The sequence below is a fragment of the Ostrea edulis genome, chromosome 6, assembly GCF_947568905.1.
Source record: "Ostrea edulis chromosome 6, xbOstEdul1.1, whole genome shotgun sequence".
Lineage (NCBI taxonomy): Eukaryota > Metazoa > Mollusca > Bivalvia > Ostreida > Ostreidae > Ostrea > Ostrea edulis.
Window position 1 is genome coordinate 49,917,036 of NC_079169.1, and position 20,772 is coordinate 49,937,807.

Here is a 20,772-nt window from a genome sequence, read left to right on the forward strand (position 1 = left end):
GGGAAGACAATTGGGGATCAATGTTTTGTATTGGAATATACAGGAAATTACGTGGGTACGTTAATGCAGGCTATGAAAATCTTTACTGGGTTAAAATCCGCGAAACAATATGACGTCGTAATTGAAATAAGTATATCACTAAGTAAATTAAATTCCGATTTTATTTTTTATGTAAGTTTTATTTATGCATAAAATAAAATATGCAGCTACTAAGATCCAAAGAAATTCGAAATGTTATACTGCTGTCGTGTAATTTCTGTCTGGTCAATATGAAAGTAAACTGATTGCGTCATGACTATACATCGACTGACGTTGACACAGGCAAGGAATTTGTTAATGTGTGCCATGTAAATATCGACAAAATGTGAAAGATATGATATGGGATATATGGAATATTCATGTGAAATGCAAAAAAATTATTGATATTCTGAAGGTATGTTGATGTCATTCATTGACAATTTTGTTTAACGGGGAAAACATTCCATTTAGCTTGTCGATCCGATTTTCCTCTGTCCCACCCTTAAATAAAACTGCAAAAGTAGCACACTACGCAGCATACTTTTAGATACTTTTTATACACTGTGTGAAAAATCATAACCTAATGTACACGGCAATTACTGATAGAATCGTCTGTTAAGCAAACCTTTTTAAGAAAACTGCAAAGCATCAGTGCAAAATGCAAAAAAAAATGGGCTAGATGGTTTCGTGTTTAAATGTTTAATAATTATTTCTTACTGGAAGTGGTAGGATTCTATCAGTAATTCTGATATACTATGGGTGTTTTACCGTCATTATCGCCAGTTAGACCAATATTTAAATCCTGGGGTGGTGTACTACTTTTCCATTTTCTATTAAAGTATATCCGTGATCTATTTATAACAGTCATGCAATGACGTCATACGGGAGCGCATGTTTGTCATGTTGTTATGATACAAAATGTTCTCATGTAAACAAACAAATAATTTGATCACTCTTTGTTATCTTCACCTTTCATGAGAAAAACTAAATACATAGTGATGTAGAGCAGAAAGGTCTCAACCAAAACCTAAGTTGAGGTTCTAACTCAAGAGTGGGACCAAAAATGGAATATGATATCCACCTGTAAAATTTTTAAAAACATCTTCAATATTATTGATACTACAATGACACTCATACCACCTTCACACTCACGGATTTTTCTTACGAGTCCTTACGGATCTCCAACTCGTAGTCAATAACAAGCATTCGTAAATCACTCGTCGTTATCTGTTAATAAATCGTCACAATTCGCACTCACTCGTAAGGATCCGTGAAAATTGGGGCAAATTTTTTGACATGTCAAATTTTTTTTTACAATTGTCAACGGATTTCATTTCCCGTAAATAGCCCGTAAATAACTTGTAACAATCTAAGTATCGTAAACTGGTTGCAAGAACACGTAAACTCGTAAGAATCCGTAAAACACTCGTAAAAGGTTTTTTTTAAAGAATCTTTGCGGTTATTTTACGATATGTTACGGATAGTTTACGAGTTGTTTACGGATTATCATGAATACCTAAGTGATATTTACTATTTCATTCACGTCGGGTTACAATCGCTTTACGGATTGTTCAGGGTCATTACGAGCGCGTTATGTATAAACACGATTACTTTACGAATATATACTTATACTTTACGATTAATACCACCGTCACACTCACGGATTTTTCTAACGAGTCCTTACGGATTTCCCGACTTGTAGTCAATCGCAGGCATTCATAAATCACTCATCGGTATCCGTGTCTAAATCGTAACAATCGGTGTACTTTTACGGATTTGTGGAATACGTAAGGATTCGAAAGAAAAATTAGTGAAGGTGTCATAAATGAATATTTATAATGAGCATGTAGCCCTTTACCATAATTATAAATTTCATGATGCTATTGCTAAGGGTTTTGTTCCAGGATGGATACATATTTAGGGAAAGCCTAAAAGAATATATCATGATTGTGAACTTCACAACCCCATGGGTTTGACTCTGGGATGGGCCCAAATTAGTCATATCGTTTAATATTACATATACCGTATACCGCGTTTATCCAATTTTCGCTTTGTTCGCGACGATTTCCGAATCGCGGAAAATAAATCCGCGTAAATTTGAACAAAGTTTGCTTTTATGATAAAGTTTTACTGCCGATCTACCACGCATATCTCAAAGTCTGTTAAAATTCACAACTATGAAAACAACGGCCTTGATTCCCCGATTCTTGATTTTATTAAATAAACAACCACCTCAGGTTTTGTTAATTAACCTCATCTGATCCTGTGTTGATTATACGTTAACCAGTTTATAGCTTGGGTATAATAATTGAGTCAGTGTGTTGATTAAACAAGATCACCACCGAACTATTAGCAGTGCGTTTTAAAACGAAAGTGTTGGGGACGATAATTCCCAGAATAGTCATGCTCGACTGAAATCGAAAGTAGGAATCGCGTTATAATCGAAAAATGTATAGTCGTTGAATAAAGGTAAAATTTCATGAAATCACACGAAAATGTTGTAAAAATCACGGTCGTTGGTCGCGTTAGACAGGTGGTCGTTTAATACAGGTACAATAGATAGGGTAACGCCTTGGGGTCGATTACCACGGTCACATACAGCAGTAAGTTGCTTATTTACTTGAATGCAAAGTCGTTGTGTGATCAGTAACTCAGAAATCTTGTAAATCGTTTCACTGTGTGAATTTTTTACATAAAAAATTAAGAGTTATACTTTCACAAGCTGATTTCTTTTATAAATTTAAATAATCGTGAATTATATTTTCACGATGACTTTGAAATAGTGAAAATTTAATTCGCGTAAATTTAATATGCTCTTTTAGGTTCTGATTCGCGGAAAAAACATGACACGTAAAAAACCTGATATACGGTATCAAAGCGTTACAACTTTCATGTTTAGATTTCTTATTGCTTGTCCTTTCATTTCATACAATGGTCTTTGACATTGTTATCTTGGCGTTCTTTTAAGAAAACATAACCTGTTGAATACAACCTGAACCATTTTTGGAGGGGATTTCAAATTTTGTATGTAGATTTTTTATGACAAGACCTTGTGATACACTGTACCACGGTGTTTGATCTTGTTACCTTGACCTTGAGTAATGACCAACTTCTCAAAAGTTATCCTATCCAATGTATATTTCAGATCGATTTTTTATCTTTTACATATTGATTTCTTATGGCAAGACTTTTCATTTCATATCATTATCTATGTGATCTTGACCTTTTCCAAGAACAGCAAGACCATGTTAGTCATATTGATAAAAAGACATTCCCACCTTGCGCGAATTCATGTTTAGGTATGGCAGGACCCTTTATGTTTTCACGCAAATAAAGATTTAAAAGCACAACAGCAGGCCTAAGGTGAATCAGGTGAACGATGTAGCCCATGGACCTCTTGTTATTGTTTTCATTTATGTCGCAAAAGATTTGAAATTCATTATAATCACATGAGATTTTATTTAGAATAAATTTTGAAAATCACCACACGATGACATGTAGGGTATTATTCATGATTATGCTACTCACGTCAGTATCTCATCCAAGGACCAAATAAAATACTCTTTACCTAAGATTAACAGCAATGTTTTAATGGCTTTCATTTACATTTCAGCGAAAGAAGATCCTTACAATACACGTAAGTTTTAATAGGAAATTAATATCATCTTAAATCAAACTTATCTTTGATATGAGAGTTGTGAAGAACAAATGTTTCGCCATGTCCTGTTACTGTCTTAAATACAACATGTAATCGATCATCTAAATATAAGCTACTGTAAATGTGTATTACGGTGATTTGTTCCATAACCACATATATAGAAAATATAAATGAAAACTATAGGATTATCTTAACAGAATTAAATGAAGTGAAAATTGGAGTGGTTTTAACATTCAACACCACCATTGATCTCAGTGACTATGATGCTGCGAAACAAAAGATGGAACAAACCGTAAGTACGGAGACTGGCGTTTATGAATAGATTACCAAAGAAAAGATGATAATACATATACCCCTTTCTATGTATCAAGCCCTGACACAGCAGGAACAACATTGTCTTTGTTTCTAAGGTTCATTATTACAACTGTATTTTAAACAAACTTGCCATTAATTCCACATTTAGTAATCATATTTATATTCCAACTCCCCTTTCAGAAGATGATTTTTTTAAATTCAAAATAGTGCTTTAGTATTAAACACATTTATTATCCAAGTCAATGGGGACGAATGAATATGGGTTTCCGTACCGATACTGAATTCCTAAACTTCTCAAAAACCCTTCCAAACATAGATGTACCGCTGGATTCAGTAAATGTTTTACCATTCCCGTACTTTGCTCCTCACGAAAATATTAACAGCTGTGAAGGAGAAATTTCAAACATATTAAATCACAACATATGTCAATAATGGAATAAATCAAACGAGGATTTTAAAAATTTGTAATGAACTTTTAGTAAATTTAAAATCACAAATCTATTCTCAAATCAACATCAAAACGTATGACTTTTAAACACTTTACGAGACAATTTCTCGTGATAATTTAAAGACTAGACATTATGATACCGGTCGACAGGGGATGTTTACTCCTCCTAGGCACCTGATCCACCTCTGGTATATCCAAGGGTCCACGTTTTGCCCAACTTTCTATTTTGTATTGCTTGTGGGAGTTATGAGATTCATCACTGTAATCTTCACTTTTCATTTAACCATCGAGCACGTATCTCTTCTGGTGGACAGTCTGTCCCCGAGGATACTTGTCGCCCGATATATGCTCTTTCATGAATATACACAATAATGATACAATACTGGCTGACACGTCGCCCAGTATAAAATGATGTCGCACAGGCTCTAACAGTTTGGATGGTGTTTTCGGATTATCCTTCGGGATATCAAAGATTTGTCGTATGTACAGTCAAATAATCATCTGACAGCTTTGGTACGGAAATCAAAATTCATACACCCAAACTAAAGATTGTCATGTTCCTGCGAGAAATATTTTTGATGATTCCTTTTGAAATCTCGTGTGCTCGATCTCAAAATGATCTGTAAAAAAAATATAAAACTTGTGACATACTAATCACTAGAAATTAATTTAGTAGTAATCTCACTGGACGTAGTTTCTGTACGAAAATATATTTGATTTCTAAATATTTTAAAGGTGTTTACGCTATTGAGTTAAACCTATGTGGCTTAATTTATGTTGGAGAAACTAAGGGTTCACTTAATGAAAGGTGAAGATAACGAACAGCGATCAATCTCATAACTCATATAAGCAATACAAAATATATAGTTGGACAAACACGGACCCCTGGACACACCAGAGGTGGGATCAGGTGCTGAGGAGGAGTAAGCATCCCCTGTCGACCGGTCACACCAACCGTGAGCTCTATATCCCGATCAGGTAAACGGAGTTATCCGTAGTCAAACTCAGTGTGCCAAGACCGGGCTAACAATCGGTATGAAACATGTCAGACAGCATTTGACCCAATGATAGGTTGTATTGACGAACTAGATCGTCATAACGACCATAGAATTTGTGAAATGCTGACATCAATCGAGACTGTTGAAACCACTGTACCATCAGCTTGTTTGTCAGTAGTTTGCCTAGATTCTACGGACAAATACTCTGAAGTTGAAATAAAAAATATGTTGGATTCCTCATTGACAACACCTTCGTGGTCTTTGGTGATCATGTTTTCAAACAGTCTGTTGGAATCCTCATGGGCACGAATTGTTCTTCTTGTAAGCTGACTTGTTTTTATATTCATATGTATGAGAATTTATTCAAAAACTTTTACGTGAGAAGAAAAAAAAACATCTTACTGTGGTCTTCAATTCGACATGTAGACTCAAGTTGAAGATAACGAACAGTGATCAATCTCATAACTCTTATAAGCAATACAAAATAGATAGTTGGGCAAACGCGGACCCCTGGACACATCGACGACGTATAATCTATTAACACTATTAATTTTCATCCATATGTCTATTCAGTATATCCCAGTGAACTCAAAATAAAAGACACCACAGAGTCGTTCACTTCTGCTTCATACTTGGATATTTTATCGAAAGTAGATATTAACGGCAAAGTAACAACTCAACTGCATGACAAACGGGATGATTTCAACTTCTCCATCTTCAACTTTCCATATTTATGTAGCAATATTCCATTATCACCTGTATATGGTGTTTACATCTCTCAACTGATTCAATACTCAAGAGCTTGTTCTGCGTGTTGTAAGTTTTTAACTCAAAGAATTTTACCGACAAACCAGTTGATGGTGCAGGGATTCCAACAGTCTTGTTTAGAATTAGCATTTCGCAAATTCTGTGGTCGTTATAAGGATTTAGTTTGCCAATACAACCTATCATTGGGTCAAATTCTGTCTGACATGTCTCTGTCGTTATGTTTCTCTGATATGTTGTTTTTCCTAAATAAATATAATTATAACAATGTCAATGTTCTCAACGAATGGTTCTCAATTTTAAATGATAAAAAGGTGGCTGTTTTCATTGACATACTTTTACAATAGAAATGAAGATTGTATAAAAATATCATGGTTATTTTGTTCTCTCTATCATGGTTATTTTGTTCTCTCTATCATGGTTATTTTGTTCTCTCTATCATGGTTATTTTGTTATCTCTATCATGGTTATTTTGTTGTCTTTTTCAGCTTTACAGCTACTACAACAAGACCATCACAGTATATTTCAGAGTTGTCATCCTAGTAATTAGGTAAGATTGATTGCACGTGTGTGTGTGTGTGTGTGTGTGTGTGTGTGTGTGTGTGTGTGTGTGTGTGTGTATAAAAATTGAAAACGAAACACCCAGTCTAATTAAAATGATATCCTAAGATACACTCAAAATCGCTACAACCTTACGCAGAGTATACGGCGTGGATCTAAGAATAGTAAAGATTTAGTACTCGTAATATATACTTTTTCATATAATCTTCATATATATATATATATATATATATAGAGAGAGAGAGAGAGAGAGAGAGAGAGAGAGAGAGAGAGAATTATTTTCGCATTGATCGGTAAAAGTATAGGTAAACAAAATTAAAAACGATACACGAAGACGTTTAGTAAAGCTATGTCTCTGTGTATCTTTTTTTATTTTATATAATTAAAATAGAATTGGAAGTACGGTTGTGGACCACGAAATCGTCACAAACGATACAACCGCAGGCAGCCAGCAGATTTCCCGGTTAGTGACTAGTCTTCCTGCAGCAGCGCCGACAATAGTTTACGATGGTACAAAGCTGGGCCTCTTATCTGTAGAAATGGTGGACGCGAGTGGAAATCGAACAAGTATGTACCACAAATTCAAAATTATGGCATGTTACGGACTTTATAAAGTCATTTTACAAAACTGGTCTCCGCATACCCGTGTTATGAATTGTTAATGTATTACATGATACTCAACCGTATGACAAACGGGATGATTTCAGCTTCTCCATCGTCAACTACCCATATTTATGTAGCAATATCAATATCCCATTATCACCTGCATATGGTGTTTATATATCTCAACTGATTCGATATGCAAGAGCTTGTTCTGAATATAGTCAGTTTTTAAATCGAGGTAAGCTACTCAGTACTGACAAACAAGTTGATGGTACAGGGGTTTCAACAGTCTTGATTGAAGTCAGCATTTCGCAAATTCTATGGTCGTTATAACGATCTAGTTCGTCAATACAACCTATCATTGGGTGAAATGGTATTTGACATGTCTCATGTCGTTTTGTTTCTCTGGTGTGTTGTTTTTCCTGAATAAATATAATTATAACAATTATTATATGGGTCAAATGCTGTCTGACGTGTTTCATACCGATTGTTAAGCCGTTCTTGGCACACTGATTTTGACTGCGGATAACTCCGTTTACCTGATCAAGATATAGGGCTCACGGCGGGTGTGACAGGTCAACAGGGGATGCTTACTCCTCCTAGGCACCTGATCCCACCTCTGGTGTGTCCAGGGGTCCGTGTTTGTCCAACTATCTATTTTGTATTGCTTATAGGAGTTGTGAGATTGATCACTGTTCGTTATCTTCACCTTGCATGATATCGACCTGCGACGTGTATTTAACACTATATGTGGACAATCATTCAAAACGAAATATGTTGTGAGTGTAAAGCTGGTTTTTAAAGTTAAGATAATTTACCTGGTATCATTTCGAACTCTAGATACCAAATTACATACTTTCACGGAGTGGAAAAGCCCAGAACCAATTATCAATATTATGCAAAATATCTCTGTGACACGAGTATCGATGATAATTAAAATAATCGGTCGACAGGGTATGCTTACTCCTCCTATACATCTGATCCAAACTCTGGTTTATCCAGGGTCCCTGTTTGCCCAACTCTCTATTTTGTATTGCTTATATGAGTTATGAGATTAATCACTGTTCATTATTATATCTTCACCTTTTCATGAAGGAGAAAGATTTCAGTAATAATTCTTTAAAGTCAGAATTTAAGAATTCCATTTTTCATAGATCTAATTTAATATGCAATGTTACAAGTGTATTACATTTTCAAATCCGGCACCCAAATTAATCCAAACTCCAATTACATTTTAATGTTATGTGATTATGAACACTTGATGCTATTTTACTACAGATATAACAGCATCCACATCCGGATGTGAGGTCTATGTTATTTTCAACCCATGCAATGCAGGCGAGCAGTGTGTAGAAAGCGGGAATACTTACTCCTGTTCGTAAGTACATTGACCTTAGTCTTTTTACTCACTATCTGATAATTACTGCATATCATGCAATATTTTGAACTATTATACCTCAATATAAGAACTGAATGCAACGCGTAATCTGATTGGTGTAGACAGTCACATGCCAGGGCTGATAAAACTTCATATCTCCCTCTCCAACATCATAACTCCCCATCATATTCCACTCCTTTGGCAGACTCTCGCATTTTCCATAAATTGAATTTACGTCAAGGTAGACCTAGTTTATTGTGACGTCACAATAAGTCCGAGTCATTTTTACTTTCATAATTCGTAAGACACAAAATATGTGGGTCTCTTATACACACTTAATTGGTTGATGCAAAAACAAGCAAGTAAATCAGCATTCATGGAGAATGGAAACATAAAAACTGGTTATCATATCACTTTATTAGCCAAGTTGCTACGAAGTTGAACTCGGCTATTGGTTTGGTGATGCGGGCGGCCGGGGGGGGGGGGGCGTTAACAATTGGTTTCCAGATGATAACTCAAAAAGTTTACAATCTAATCAAATGAAACTTTGATATAGTGTTGGGTACCAGATAAGAAAGACCCCTATTAATTTTGGAGAAAAATGGTTAAAGGTAAGAAAGACCCCTATTGATTTTGGAGAAAATAGGTCAAAGGTCACGGTCACAGTGACCGAAAATAGATTTAAAATTCCGAAAAATTTTAGTTTCAGAAGGATAACTCAAAACTACCCCGAATTGACCGATTTTCAAAAATCTTCTTCTTAAGCAGCGCACACGTGTAAGAAAAACTAAATGCATGGTGATGGAGAGCAGGAAGGCTTCTGCCAAAATTGTAAATTTCATGATCTCCGGGGTAGGGGTTCTGACCCCAGGATGGGGCCAAACTTGTTATATAGTGTTTATGTGTAAAACACTTAAATGACATCTTTAGTGCTGTTGATAATATATTGAAACTAAATAGATATTTAGAAAGAGCATGTAGTCCTTTACCAAAATTGTAAATTTGATGATCCCAGGGGTAGGGGTTTTGATATCAGGGTGGGGCCAAACTGGTCAGTTATTAAATGTGTGAACAATAGACATTTTTCACTTCTTGATAACTATCATTCCAATTATTTTCATATTTGATATGAAACATCTTTGGAACAGGGAGGACATAAATTGTAAATTTCAGGATTTCTGCACCCCTGGGGCCGTAGGGGCGGGGCAAAAACTGCCCAAAATTGACAAATTTTCAAAAATCTTGTTCTCTAGAACCGCACACGTGTAAGAAAAACTAAATGCATGGTGATGGAGAACAGGAAGGACTCTGCCAAAATTGTAAATTTCATGATCCCTGGTGTAGTGGTTTTGACTCCAGGGTTGGGCCAAACTTGCTATATAGTGTTTTTGTGTAAAACACTTAAATAACATCTTCTTTAGTGCTGTTGATACTAAATTGAAACTAAATGGATAGAGCAGATAGTCGTTTAGCAAAATTGTAAATTTGATGATCCCTGGAGTAAGGGTTCTGACCCAAGGGTGGAGCAACACTTTGTGTATAGTATTTATGTGTAAATTTACTGATGCTGTATACAATCTAAATGTATACTTAGGAATAGCAGAAAAGGATGTACAAAAAATGGGGAATTTCAATCAAAACCCAGGATTATGACTTAAGGATGAGTCCAAATCAGTCATATGTTTTGATGTTTTAATGTTAATACACCTATTATCTAAAGCCTTTCATCAGTATATGCACTTTTGAAGGCAGTGAAGTTTTAAGAACACATCTTGTTTTTTATTGTTGCTGAACATTAGAATTTAGCTTAGATATTCAGAACAGGAATTTTTTTCTAGATTTCATAGCCCATGGAAGTAGTGATACTTTTTCAGTAGTATTCAGGTGACCGATAAGGCCTGTGGGCCTCTTGTTTGTACTTTCTAATACGTTAACGGCGCGGTGTTACCGTTAGGGCGATCTCAGCTACATACAATGTATATAGATGAGCGGACTCCATGCCAATTTCAAATGCATTTTTAATACCTTGCTTTGTTTCAGTATAATAAACAATTTGTTGCATGAATGTTCGGGAGAATCTCGGATATAAAGATTTGTTCACCCAAGAAAATCATATTCCCCTCTGGCGTTGCCCACAAGGAATATAATTTTTCTTGGATGAATAAATCTTTATCAGGTCCAATCCAAAGACTATATCTACCTACGTAGCTATTAATAGCTACCTAGGTATTTAAACCTACTTAAAGTAACTACTTCTACCTACTTTTACCTGTTTTTAAAAATATAAATCAATAAAATTAAGGCAGATCTTTTAAACAGATCAGTCGTTTTATGTATCATGTTGTGCATGTGCACGACAAAATTCGGAGTGTAATTTTAAAAACTTTACGAGTGTGGATAATGTAGAGGAAATGCATGAAAAATCGTCCCCAAAACCTTTAATGTAAAAATGTATGAAGGTAAACTTTACAATTAATACAGATTTGTAAGACATTCTAGACTTTTTATCACGTACATGTAGCTTTGATCCTAATCTCCTAGAAAATGGAACTGAGTGCAGTTATTGATGCAAATTTCATAGCTTGGAAAGTAATCATTACTTTTCCAATATTTTTGTGGTATTCAACGTCAGTGTAAGTGAACCAAGAAATTTGATACACACCAGATTGCGCTGTTCCTGCGTTTGGCCACGATATGCAAGTAAAGAAAAAAGTAGGTAAAAATAGCTACCTGGAGTAGGTTTAAATACCTAGGTAGCTATACATGTAAGTAGCTACGTAGGTAGAAATAGTCTTTGGACTGGAGATGTTCATATCTCCCCCACTATCATGCAGCAAATGTATCATATAAAATAATACAGTATTTCAAATATAAAATAATACCCAGTACCTTATTTGAGGTTCTCTTGTTTATCTTACTACCTCACCAGAGGTTCTCTTGTTTATCTTAATACCTCATTAGAGGTTATCTTGTTTATGTCAGTACCTCATTAGAGGTTATCTTGTTTATCTCAGTATCTCACCAGAGATTATCTTGTTTATCTCAGTACCTCACCAGGGTTCTTTTGTTTATCTTAATACCTCATTAGCTTACTTCGACTGGGGTCCCAGGAGATCCTTGGATGGGTAACATTTTGATCATGTTAATAAACATATAGATATTTTGTATTTACCTGATAGTCTTAGTCATCAACACCAATCCATTTTAAGCTGACATGTGATATTATGCATTTACATCAAATGTCAGGATTATTGTGATTCATGAAGTAAACTTGTTAAAGGTCTATTTTCCTCATATTTGTAGGTTGATAACAGACGATTGTAAGTATTTTATTGAGAATTGGTCATTTATCATAATTATGTAGACGTTATCTTTTGTATTATTTGTTGTAAAATTCTTTCTGGTACATGACATGCATTGTGGTGCACTTGTTAACTAAAGAGTACTTCACACTGAGTGTAATGTGACATCAAATGCGAATGTCAAAAGGACACAACTAATAATTGTAATATAACAAACATTTCAGTTCCCTACTATTATCAAGCAGGAGACTGTTGATCACTGATCGTAATCTTCACCTTTCATCAATACGCTAAGTCTTGAGAGGAAGCCCATATCTTGGAAATACTTTTGCAGTGAAATACGCTTGTAGCGAAATACTTGTGACGAACACTCTTGATTCGTCATACGTTATATGTAAATAGTTCATGATATGTAAAACGAAAGGATCTGTAAGCATGAATTCATTGTAATGTCTGATTTAACTTGCTGTAAGTCTAAATGTTTCTCTTTTTAAAGCTGATGACTTTCAGCTCATAGTGGGACTAGGAATAGGAATTCCGCTGTTTTTCTTAGCTGTTCTCGTAATGGTCATTATCTGTGTGTATTGGAGACGGAGTAAAGGAACAGGTGGTTCTCTGGGTTCATCTGAGGATGGTTTTGAGTAAGTATTGAAAATGCAGATACTCCTTAATCAAAAACTCATACATGCTACATTAAACGCCATTTACTCAAATATCAACGCTTGGTTAGCCTGTGGTATGATTTTAGTGAAACACGAATCTTTCTCAAAATAGTGCGCCGTTATTTGTTTTTATCTGTCAGTTCATTGTTAGTTTGTTGAGTTTTTCACTCGTATTGAGACGAGACTTTTAACAAATCACAGACCATATGTTCATTTGGAGCCCTGATAAGTAGTGATAAATTGCTTCTTCGACAAACGCTCGGCATTTAAAAGTGAGATTTACGGGTCTTTTAGATATGACCTTAAATCGGAGGTCCCGTGTCGCGACAGGCGTTGACACAATAAAGAGCCATTATAGCGACGGCTTTGAGCGCTAAGCATAGGTTTAAATTTCTGGTATTTCACCGACAGCTAGTGACGTTCTTTCTCATAAGTCTCTCATTCCCTGTTGATTGATAAAATAGTCATGAATGATTGAAAATTTAGCATGTCACTTCCCATATTGATGACATTAAATTTACAATCATTTATCGCAGATATTAGCTTATTGAATGTTGGACCGAAAATCATATTTTGTTCCTATTTTCACCTTCCTCATTTCCTAGTTAAAAAACAACACATATTTTTTGTATGGTAGTGTGACTCTATTTCAAAACTGCTGGATAAAAACCAATCGCGGTATCTCAGTGGTAGATTGTTCACTTCTTCACCGGTAGATCGTGAGTTCGAGCCCGCCCGTGCCATGACCTAAGACATTATAACAATAAGCAGGGCTTGAAACTAACTTTTTATGTCACCAGTCCAGCCTGGCTGATAGGGTATAATTTCAACCAGTCTGCAGAAAAAATTACCAGTCCACCAGAGTTTTTCAGAAATAAATAAACATATTTCGTTCATGTTATTAAAATAAGATAACGGAATTTAACTTGATATGCCTCAGACAATATTGTAACACTTATGTGAGATTCATATATACTAAACTGGTTCATATGATATATACAGAGGAATGCCAAATGTTTGTTTAAGATTCCAGAAGTATGTTTTCCGAACTGTTTTAGAAAATTGACCAGTCCCATCCGACTGACTAAAACAAATGTCAGTCAGTCCTTCAGAATCATTGCATGTTTGTATAGAATATACACGGGAAACTTCTCATGAAGATAATTTTTATGTTGTATACTCTGTAATGGGATTATCACATACTACAATGTAACTCTAATGTTATATGAAAGTTGGTAAAAAAAAAAAAAAAAAATAATCCATACATGAAGGTAATTCTTTGCAAAAACGTACTCTTTTACGAAACAAAATGGCGTTTATGTTCATTCAAATAAAGAATCATATATTTTCTGAATTAATGTACATTTTATCACCGAACATCATATATATAACACTTGATTTTCAAAGTTAATTTTGAAATAGTATCTGATTATATCCCCTGACTGGCACTACCAACTTACATGTATGAACTAATGTTTATGGGTGAATTATTGTTTGTATATGTAACAAGAGATGATTATATGTAAAATGAAGTGATTCTATGCTAATTATTTAAACATGATAGGAACGGGGGTCCAGGGAAGTACTTTTCTTCGGGAATAGCAACGAAGATTGACAGTTGGAGAAGACAGGGAACTCCATATTCGCCAAATTTCTGGGAAGGGACAACCACTATGCAGACAGTGAGACGTGGGAATGATGGATTTGATGATTTCAATACAGGAAGAGAACCTCGTAGTGTGTATTATCTGTCACTTGCCATAGCAATCATCTTTTCAATTACATACTTTTGTTCTTATAATCACGAAATATTTCCGTACTTTTTTATCAGTTTGTCATGTGTTTCATTTCTTGTCCCATTTCATAGAATTGTCCTATATTCGGTCAACAAAGGTTTCTTTCAGAAAGAAGAAGTTAGATTATCATGTCAAAACAATGACTTGATCGGTTAAGAATTTCAAGTTTGTATCAGCGTGTGAATACTTCATCATTAACATATATTTTAAACATTATATCCGGAAAAGTATTAATTATAACAATCCTTAACGGAAATGTTGCAATGGGTTCATTCATAGAATTCTGTTATATTTTAGAAAAATTGATTCTTTCTTTTCTCTTAGTTTGAATATATATATTTAAAAGTTCTCCATGCATAGGCAAGCACGCATCTGCATTTATCATATGGGGCACCTGGTATCTCATCAATATCTATGATTTATGTTCGCAAAGAATCATATTGATTTTCTCAAGAAATCGACCCATAGCGAGATTCAGAATTCTGGCAAAAAAGTTTTCAATTTGAGGTTACCTTTTTGTCTGTATGCACTCAAATATCTCCAAATCATAAAGCTTCTGAATCTCACTGACAACGGGGTTGTGCTCTTTTTTTTCAATTAGATGATCTATTTGGCAAAAATCACTGTTTTCTCATTTTTGTGGTCAATTTTGACAGTACTTTCCCTTCAAAGAGCATTATAGCAGATGTGTCCAAGGACAAACATTTTCAGATTTGCTGTGAATTGCAGATTCATTATCACAATGAAAATTTCATGGGCACTACTGCCGACTGGGTGAAAATGTCGAAAAAAGTCCCCGAGTACCCAAAAATTATTGTTGTATTCGACACAGAACCCACGTTTTGATAACGATGCCATACAATAATTGTTGTGTTTGTTGTCGAATAAATCCACCAGCAAAAGGTTCATTTGTTGGTGAAGTTCTTCTAAAATGGGATAAATTATGTCATTGGGAAAAGGTGTGAGATAGGTGATTTTTCTGCGGGAAATGATGGAGAAAACTGTTTTGAGATGGGGGGGGGGGGGCAAGGAACCGAACCAATATATGGTTCTCAAGTATGGGAATATCTTAAAATATTGCACAGACTGGAACAGTTTATACATACGTAAATGTAGGTACGGACGACTGTACCTCAACCGTAGATGAGAAAACGTCAGCGCCTGTTAGTATTTTGGAAAGGAAATCGAATAACGTTTGTGAAGGGTCTTCAAATGTAGGCGAAGGTGGTGGAGTATCCGGGGTGTCAGTGGGTCAAGATATGGAGATAACTAGTAAGGCAGAACACGTAGCTCATTATCTTAATCTTAAAGCGATACCCAACAAACCTATTTTACAACGATAAGATATTCACAAATAAATATTATTTTGTTGTTTTGTTTCATTCCTGTATGAACTGTCTATTTTATTAACGCATATATAAATTTAGATGGCCTTTAAAATTTTCAATCAAATCCGGAACCATTTCGACTTTTATTTTATGCATCGTGCAAAACATTTGAAACTTCTGTTGACCTTTCCTGTTGTTCTTTCCATATGATCTTTTGACAACCTTTCATAATGACGCTTCTTTTTCTGGAAATTTGCAATTCGATAATGATAATAATACCTTTTATATGGAAAATGTCAGATTTAATTCTCAAACAAAATTCAAACGAACATAACCGTTACAATGGCACAATGTCCTTGATGCGTGTTTACATAGAAATCATTGTTTCAAAAAGAGTACGAGAATGGAGATGAATCGGGGTTCGAATTGGCTGTCTACCTAACATGGTTACGTTAACAAACGAAATTGAGTTTTTGGGTCGTATGGAGCGATAATAAATATATGAAGCTATGGTTGGATAGAATTATACATGTAGTGGTAATAGTTTTTAGACAATTTTACATTAGGTTTTGGAGAATGTGATGCAGGAATGCAGCTATGGAAGACCACAATGTGATTTTTTTTCTGCGTCGCAAATCAAAATGTTCAGGAGTGGATATATAGCCCTCTGATCTGTCCCAATATATAGCTACAATTTTGCAGCTATGGCGAATCCATATATTCCGAATTCTTTATAAATGTATCTTATCGTGAAGAATAGATTTATCACTCTTTTTTATAGACGTCATCTCGCATTCGCAACCGTTATATTGCAAACCAGATACGAGAGCAATTGAGAACAAAATATCTCCATAAGGCGTGTTCATAAAACAAACGTCCGCTGTGCCATTCTTGCAAATACTGCCGTTTCTCTTTTGTTTTCATTCGGTGTTAGCTCACCTACGCTTAAAGCTTAAGTAAGCTTTTCTGATCACTAGTTGTCCGTCGCTTGTCTGTCTGTCTGTCCATCTGTCTGTTTGTCCGTCTGTATTTTTTTCATTTTCGACTTCTACTCCAAAGTCAATCAGTCAATTTCAACCAAGCGTGGCAAAAAGCATCCTTGGGTGAAGAGTTTTCAATTTTTTTTCAACTGAAGAGCCATGCCCCCTTCCAAGTGGAGATGATCATAAAAATGCAGAAATAGAGTGGAGTCGTTTAAAAATCTGCTCAAGAACCACTGGGCCAGAAGAGCTGAAATTTACACGCAGGATTCCTCACATAGTGCAAATTCAAGTTTGTTAAAACCATGACCCAGGGGTTAGGTTAAGTCCACAATAGAGGATCAAAGCTTTACATACAAATATACAGGAAAAATCTTCTTCTCACGAACCACTGGGTTAGAAAAGTTTACATCTACATGAAAGCTTCCTGATGTAGTGCACATTCAAGTTTGTAAAAATAACGGCCCTGGGGGTAAGTTTGGGCAACAATAAGGATCAAAGTTTTACATGCGAATATTTAGGGTAAATCTTTTAATATTAGCCAAGGTGACTCTGGTGAGCGATATGGCCCATGGGCCTCTTGTTTAATTATTGATGTAGATGTATGAAGCTAGGTTAAGAATTGACATTTGGTGAACTTTAGCCATTCAGTTTCTGATTTGGTTTTTACAGCTTATGACAATGGTGAACAATCTACTTTCTCGTGGGATTTTATGTATCAGGCTTTACAACCTCATGAAAGAGTAAGTATCACACATTGATATGAAAGGTGAAAATAACGAACAGTGATCAATCTCGTAACTCCTATAAGTAATATAAAATAGTGAATTGGGCAAACACGGATCCCTGGATATACCAGAGGTGGGATAAGGTGCCTAGGAGGAGAAACCATCCTCTGTCGACCGATCATATATTACATAGAAACCTGACCACATCTATTCTTTATCTTCACTTTTTCAGGTTGAAATTCGTTTAGTTTTTCTCGTTTATGAACATAGGGGTAGTAAATTTTCAAAACTTAAGACTATTAATATTAGATGACTTGCGTAACTGGCCAGTCAAGCTACACATGAAAAAGAAAACCTTCATACTTTGCCAGAATGGATTAAAAATATAAGAGGAAAGTGAAGATCACGTATTAAACACATCAAAACAAAAATGCATACGACCTATCATTCTGTGTTTAGTATACCAGAAGTGAAAAAAAAATTAGATCGATTACATGAGGAATATGTTTTGGTTCCAGCTGACAAAGCTTGTAAGACCATTCTCTTTTTTTGTAAGCCTCATTACTACAACTGTATTTTAAACAAACTTGCCATTAATTCCACAATGGGCAATCCTACTTATAGTCCAACTGTCCTTTAAAAAGATAAAATTCTTCAAATACTGCTTCAATTCTAGACACATTTTTAAAATGACCAAATCAATAGAATGAATGAATATGATTCATCGTACCTATACTGGATTTCCAAACTTCACAAAATCTCTTTCAAAGATACATTGCTGGATCCAGTAAATGCTCTATCAAACCCATATCTTTGCTCCTCGCGAAACTATAAACAGCTGTGAAGGAGAAATTTGAAATACACTGTGCCACAACATATGCAAGATGTGGTGTAATTGAAAGGTGAAGATAACGATCAGTGATCAATCAAAAGTGGATTGTAAATAAGTCTTAAAGAATTTTAGTAGATTTGAAATCGAAAAACGTTTGACTTTTCAACCCTTTGCACGACCATTCATCACGATAAAGTAAAGGCTTGACTTTTTGACATTATACAAAGTTGCTTCTCCAACACAAATGGAATAAGGAAATATTCATATCTAGTGATCAGTCACCCAAAAACTCCCAGTCTGTTGAAATACCCATGGGCACGAATTGTGCTCTTTTGCTCGAGTTAGGTTACTGAATTGATGCCACAGGGGTTTAAACGGTCCCGTTTAAAATCAGCATTTCGCAAATTCGATGGTCCCGTTTAAAATCAGCATTTCGTAAATTCGATGATCCTTATAACGATCTAGTTTGCCAACACAACCTGGCATTGGTTCAAATGCTGTCTGACGTGTTTCATAGCAATTGTTAAGCCGTTCTTCGCACACATATGGATTACTCTGTTTACCTGACCAAGATATAGGACTCACGGCGAGTGTGACAGGTCAACATGAGATGCTTACTCGACCTAGGTATATCCAGTGGGCCATGTGTTTGTCCAATTCTATTTATATTCCTTGTAGGAATTATGAGATTGATCACTGTTCGTAATCTTCACGTTTTAAAGTAGAGCATCTAACAGGAAGCTGAACAATAGAACATATGTGTAATTATTCGTTACTTCCTTTCAAGTTTCAGATAAGAAGACCTGAAGTAAGATCTCAGCCTTTAGATACTGAGGTATATATTTGTCGTATTTTTATTATTTTGAATTCAATAAACCTACGTTAGGTTTAAGGTTAACTACGTGAGTAGATTATATTGAAAGAGGTAAAGACTACACAGAGTTGGAACAGCTATCAACGTGTTCGAATGATAAGTAAATTTTTACTGCTATAGAACGGTTGAATATCTATGATACAATTTTGTTTTTATACACAGTGATTCCTTAAAAGAACTATTTACCTTGTGTTCAGCGACACGTCAAAGTGCCATTACCTTCACACACCAGTGTAGTGAAACACTAGTACTCTAATGTGTAACAGGGCGATATAGACTTAAGTTCATTAACCTTGACAATGTTGCTATGTTTTATATTTGCATAGTCCAAATACTATATTTCTTTAAAAATCAAAATTGTTATTATCATATCCAGTCATGTTCGCCAGAGTTTTTGAGGTAACCTACTGTTGAATGTGACTTTTTGTGTGCATGTATTATGTATGTCTATTTCACACGAGTTTGGATATATTAGAGGCCATTAAAAGACCTTTACCTTGGACCAAAACACAACACTGACCTTTAGGGTGCCTAATTCATGAACTAAAACGTATTGATATAACCTTTGCGTAACCTAAGCCATGTACCGAATAACCTATATTCTGATTTGTTCATCTTCATATGCTTATCACTGTAAAACTATGTAAACATTTCTTAGTATCATTTCAGCAGTTTCATAGGTTAATATTACATTTATATATCGATGCGATGTATCGCAGTATGCTCAAAGTAAGTAATGCAGAATGTACAACCATTATAATGTAGCAAATATCAATAACATGGAAATTTATGTCGATGCTTGTATGTGAAATGAATCCAAGATTTTCATTCTTCATTCGAAAAAACAATGTCGGCAAATTATGTAGATGTATTTCATGTTCGCTTATTGTTTTTTATTCTATATGTAATAGTGAATTATTTTCAATGGACATGGTGTAAATCATAAGTAACTATTTGACTGGGATAATGAGGTATATCTTTATATGAATGTCTGTATGAATATATGTGGTGACGACAAAAACAGCAGGTATCTTTATAGCTTTAATGTTTATATATTTCATATATTTTATATTTACTTTCATTATACACCTACTATTTATACATTTTGTACGAAAATTACATATGATAAAAGGTTGAATTTGTGGCTTTTGTTGTACAATTATCTTTTGGACATTTGCAAAGTTTTAATTCCATCTCCATTATGAATTATGTCGATAGTTATTCCAGACAATAGGATGATGTGAAAGGATGAACTTGATACATGTACCTTGTGAGAATGGATAAGAAGTATGAGAGATATTAGAATTCCGAATTAGACACATCAAAACAAAAACATGTACATCTATCCTTCTGTATTTAGTAATCCAGACGAAAATGATCAGATACAAAATATGAGGAAAATGTATTGGCCCCAGGTCACAAAGCTTGAAACAACATTACATTGAATGGAAGCCTCATTGTTACACATGAAAGGTGGAGATAACGAACAGTGATCAATCTCATAACTCCTATAAGCAATACAAAAT

The 20,772-nt window shown here is 35.0% G+C and overlaps 1 protein-coding gene across 1 annotated transcript in view; it reads left to right on the forward strand.

The window, feature by feature from the left end:
• The window catches only part of LOC125646912 (uncharacterized), a 324,296-nt gene extending 303,906 nt beyond the window's left edge, over positions 1 to 20,390 (forward strand). The window contains exons 388-398 of the mRNA XM_056139838.1: positions 3,632 to 3,655; positions 3,874 to 3,968; positions 6,691 to 6,752; positions 7,155 to 7,330; positions 8,645 to 8,744; positions 12,048 to 12,064; positions 12,543 to 12,687; positions 14,273 to 14,445; positions 17,485 to 17,555; positions 19,160 to 19,207; positions 19,409 to 20,390. Of these exons, the coding sequence (XP_055995813.1) occupies positions 3,632 to 3,655; positions 3,874 to 3,968; positions 6,691 to 6,752; positions 7,155 to 7,330; positions 8,645 to 8,744; positions 12,048 to 12,064; positions 12,543 to 12,687; positions 14,273 to 14,445; positions 17,485 to 17,555; positions 19,160 to 19,207; positions 19,409 to 19,411 (914 nt within the window). The 3' untranslated portion in view covers positions 19,412 to 20,390. The remainder of the gene's footprint in view (positions 1 to 3,631; positions 3,656 to 3,873; positions 3,969 to 6,690; positions 6,753 to 7,154; positions 7,331 to 8,644; positions 8,745 to 12,047; positions 12,065 to 12,542; positions 12,688 to 14,272; positions 14,446 to 17,484; positions 17,556 to 19,159; positions 19,208 to 19,408) is intronic.
• The last annotated feature ends 382 nt before the right edge of the window (positions 20,391 to 20,772 follow it).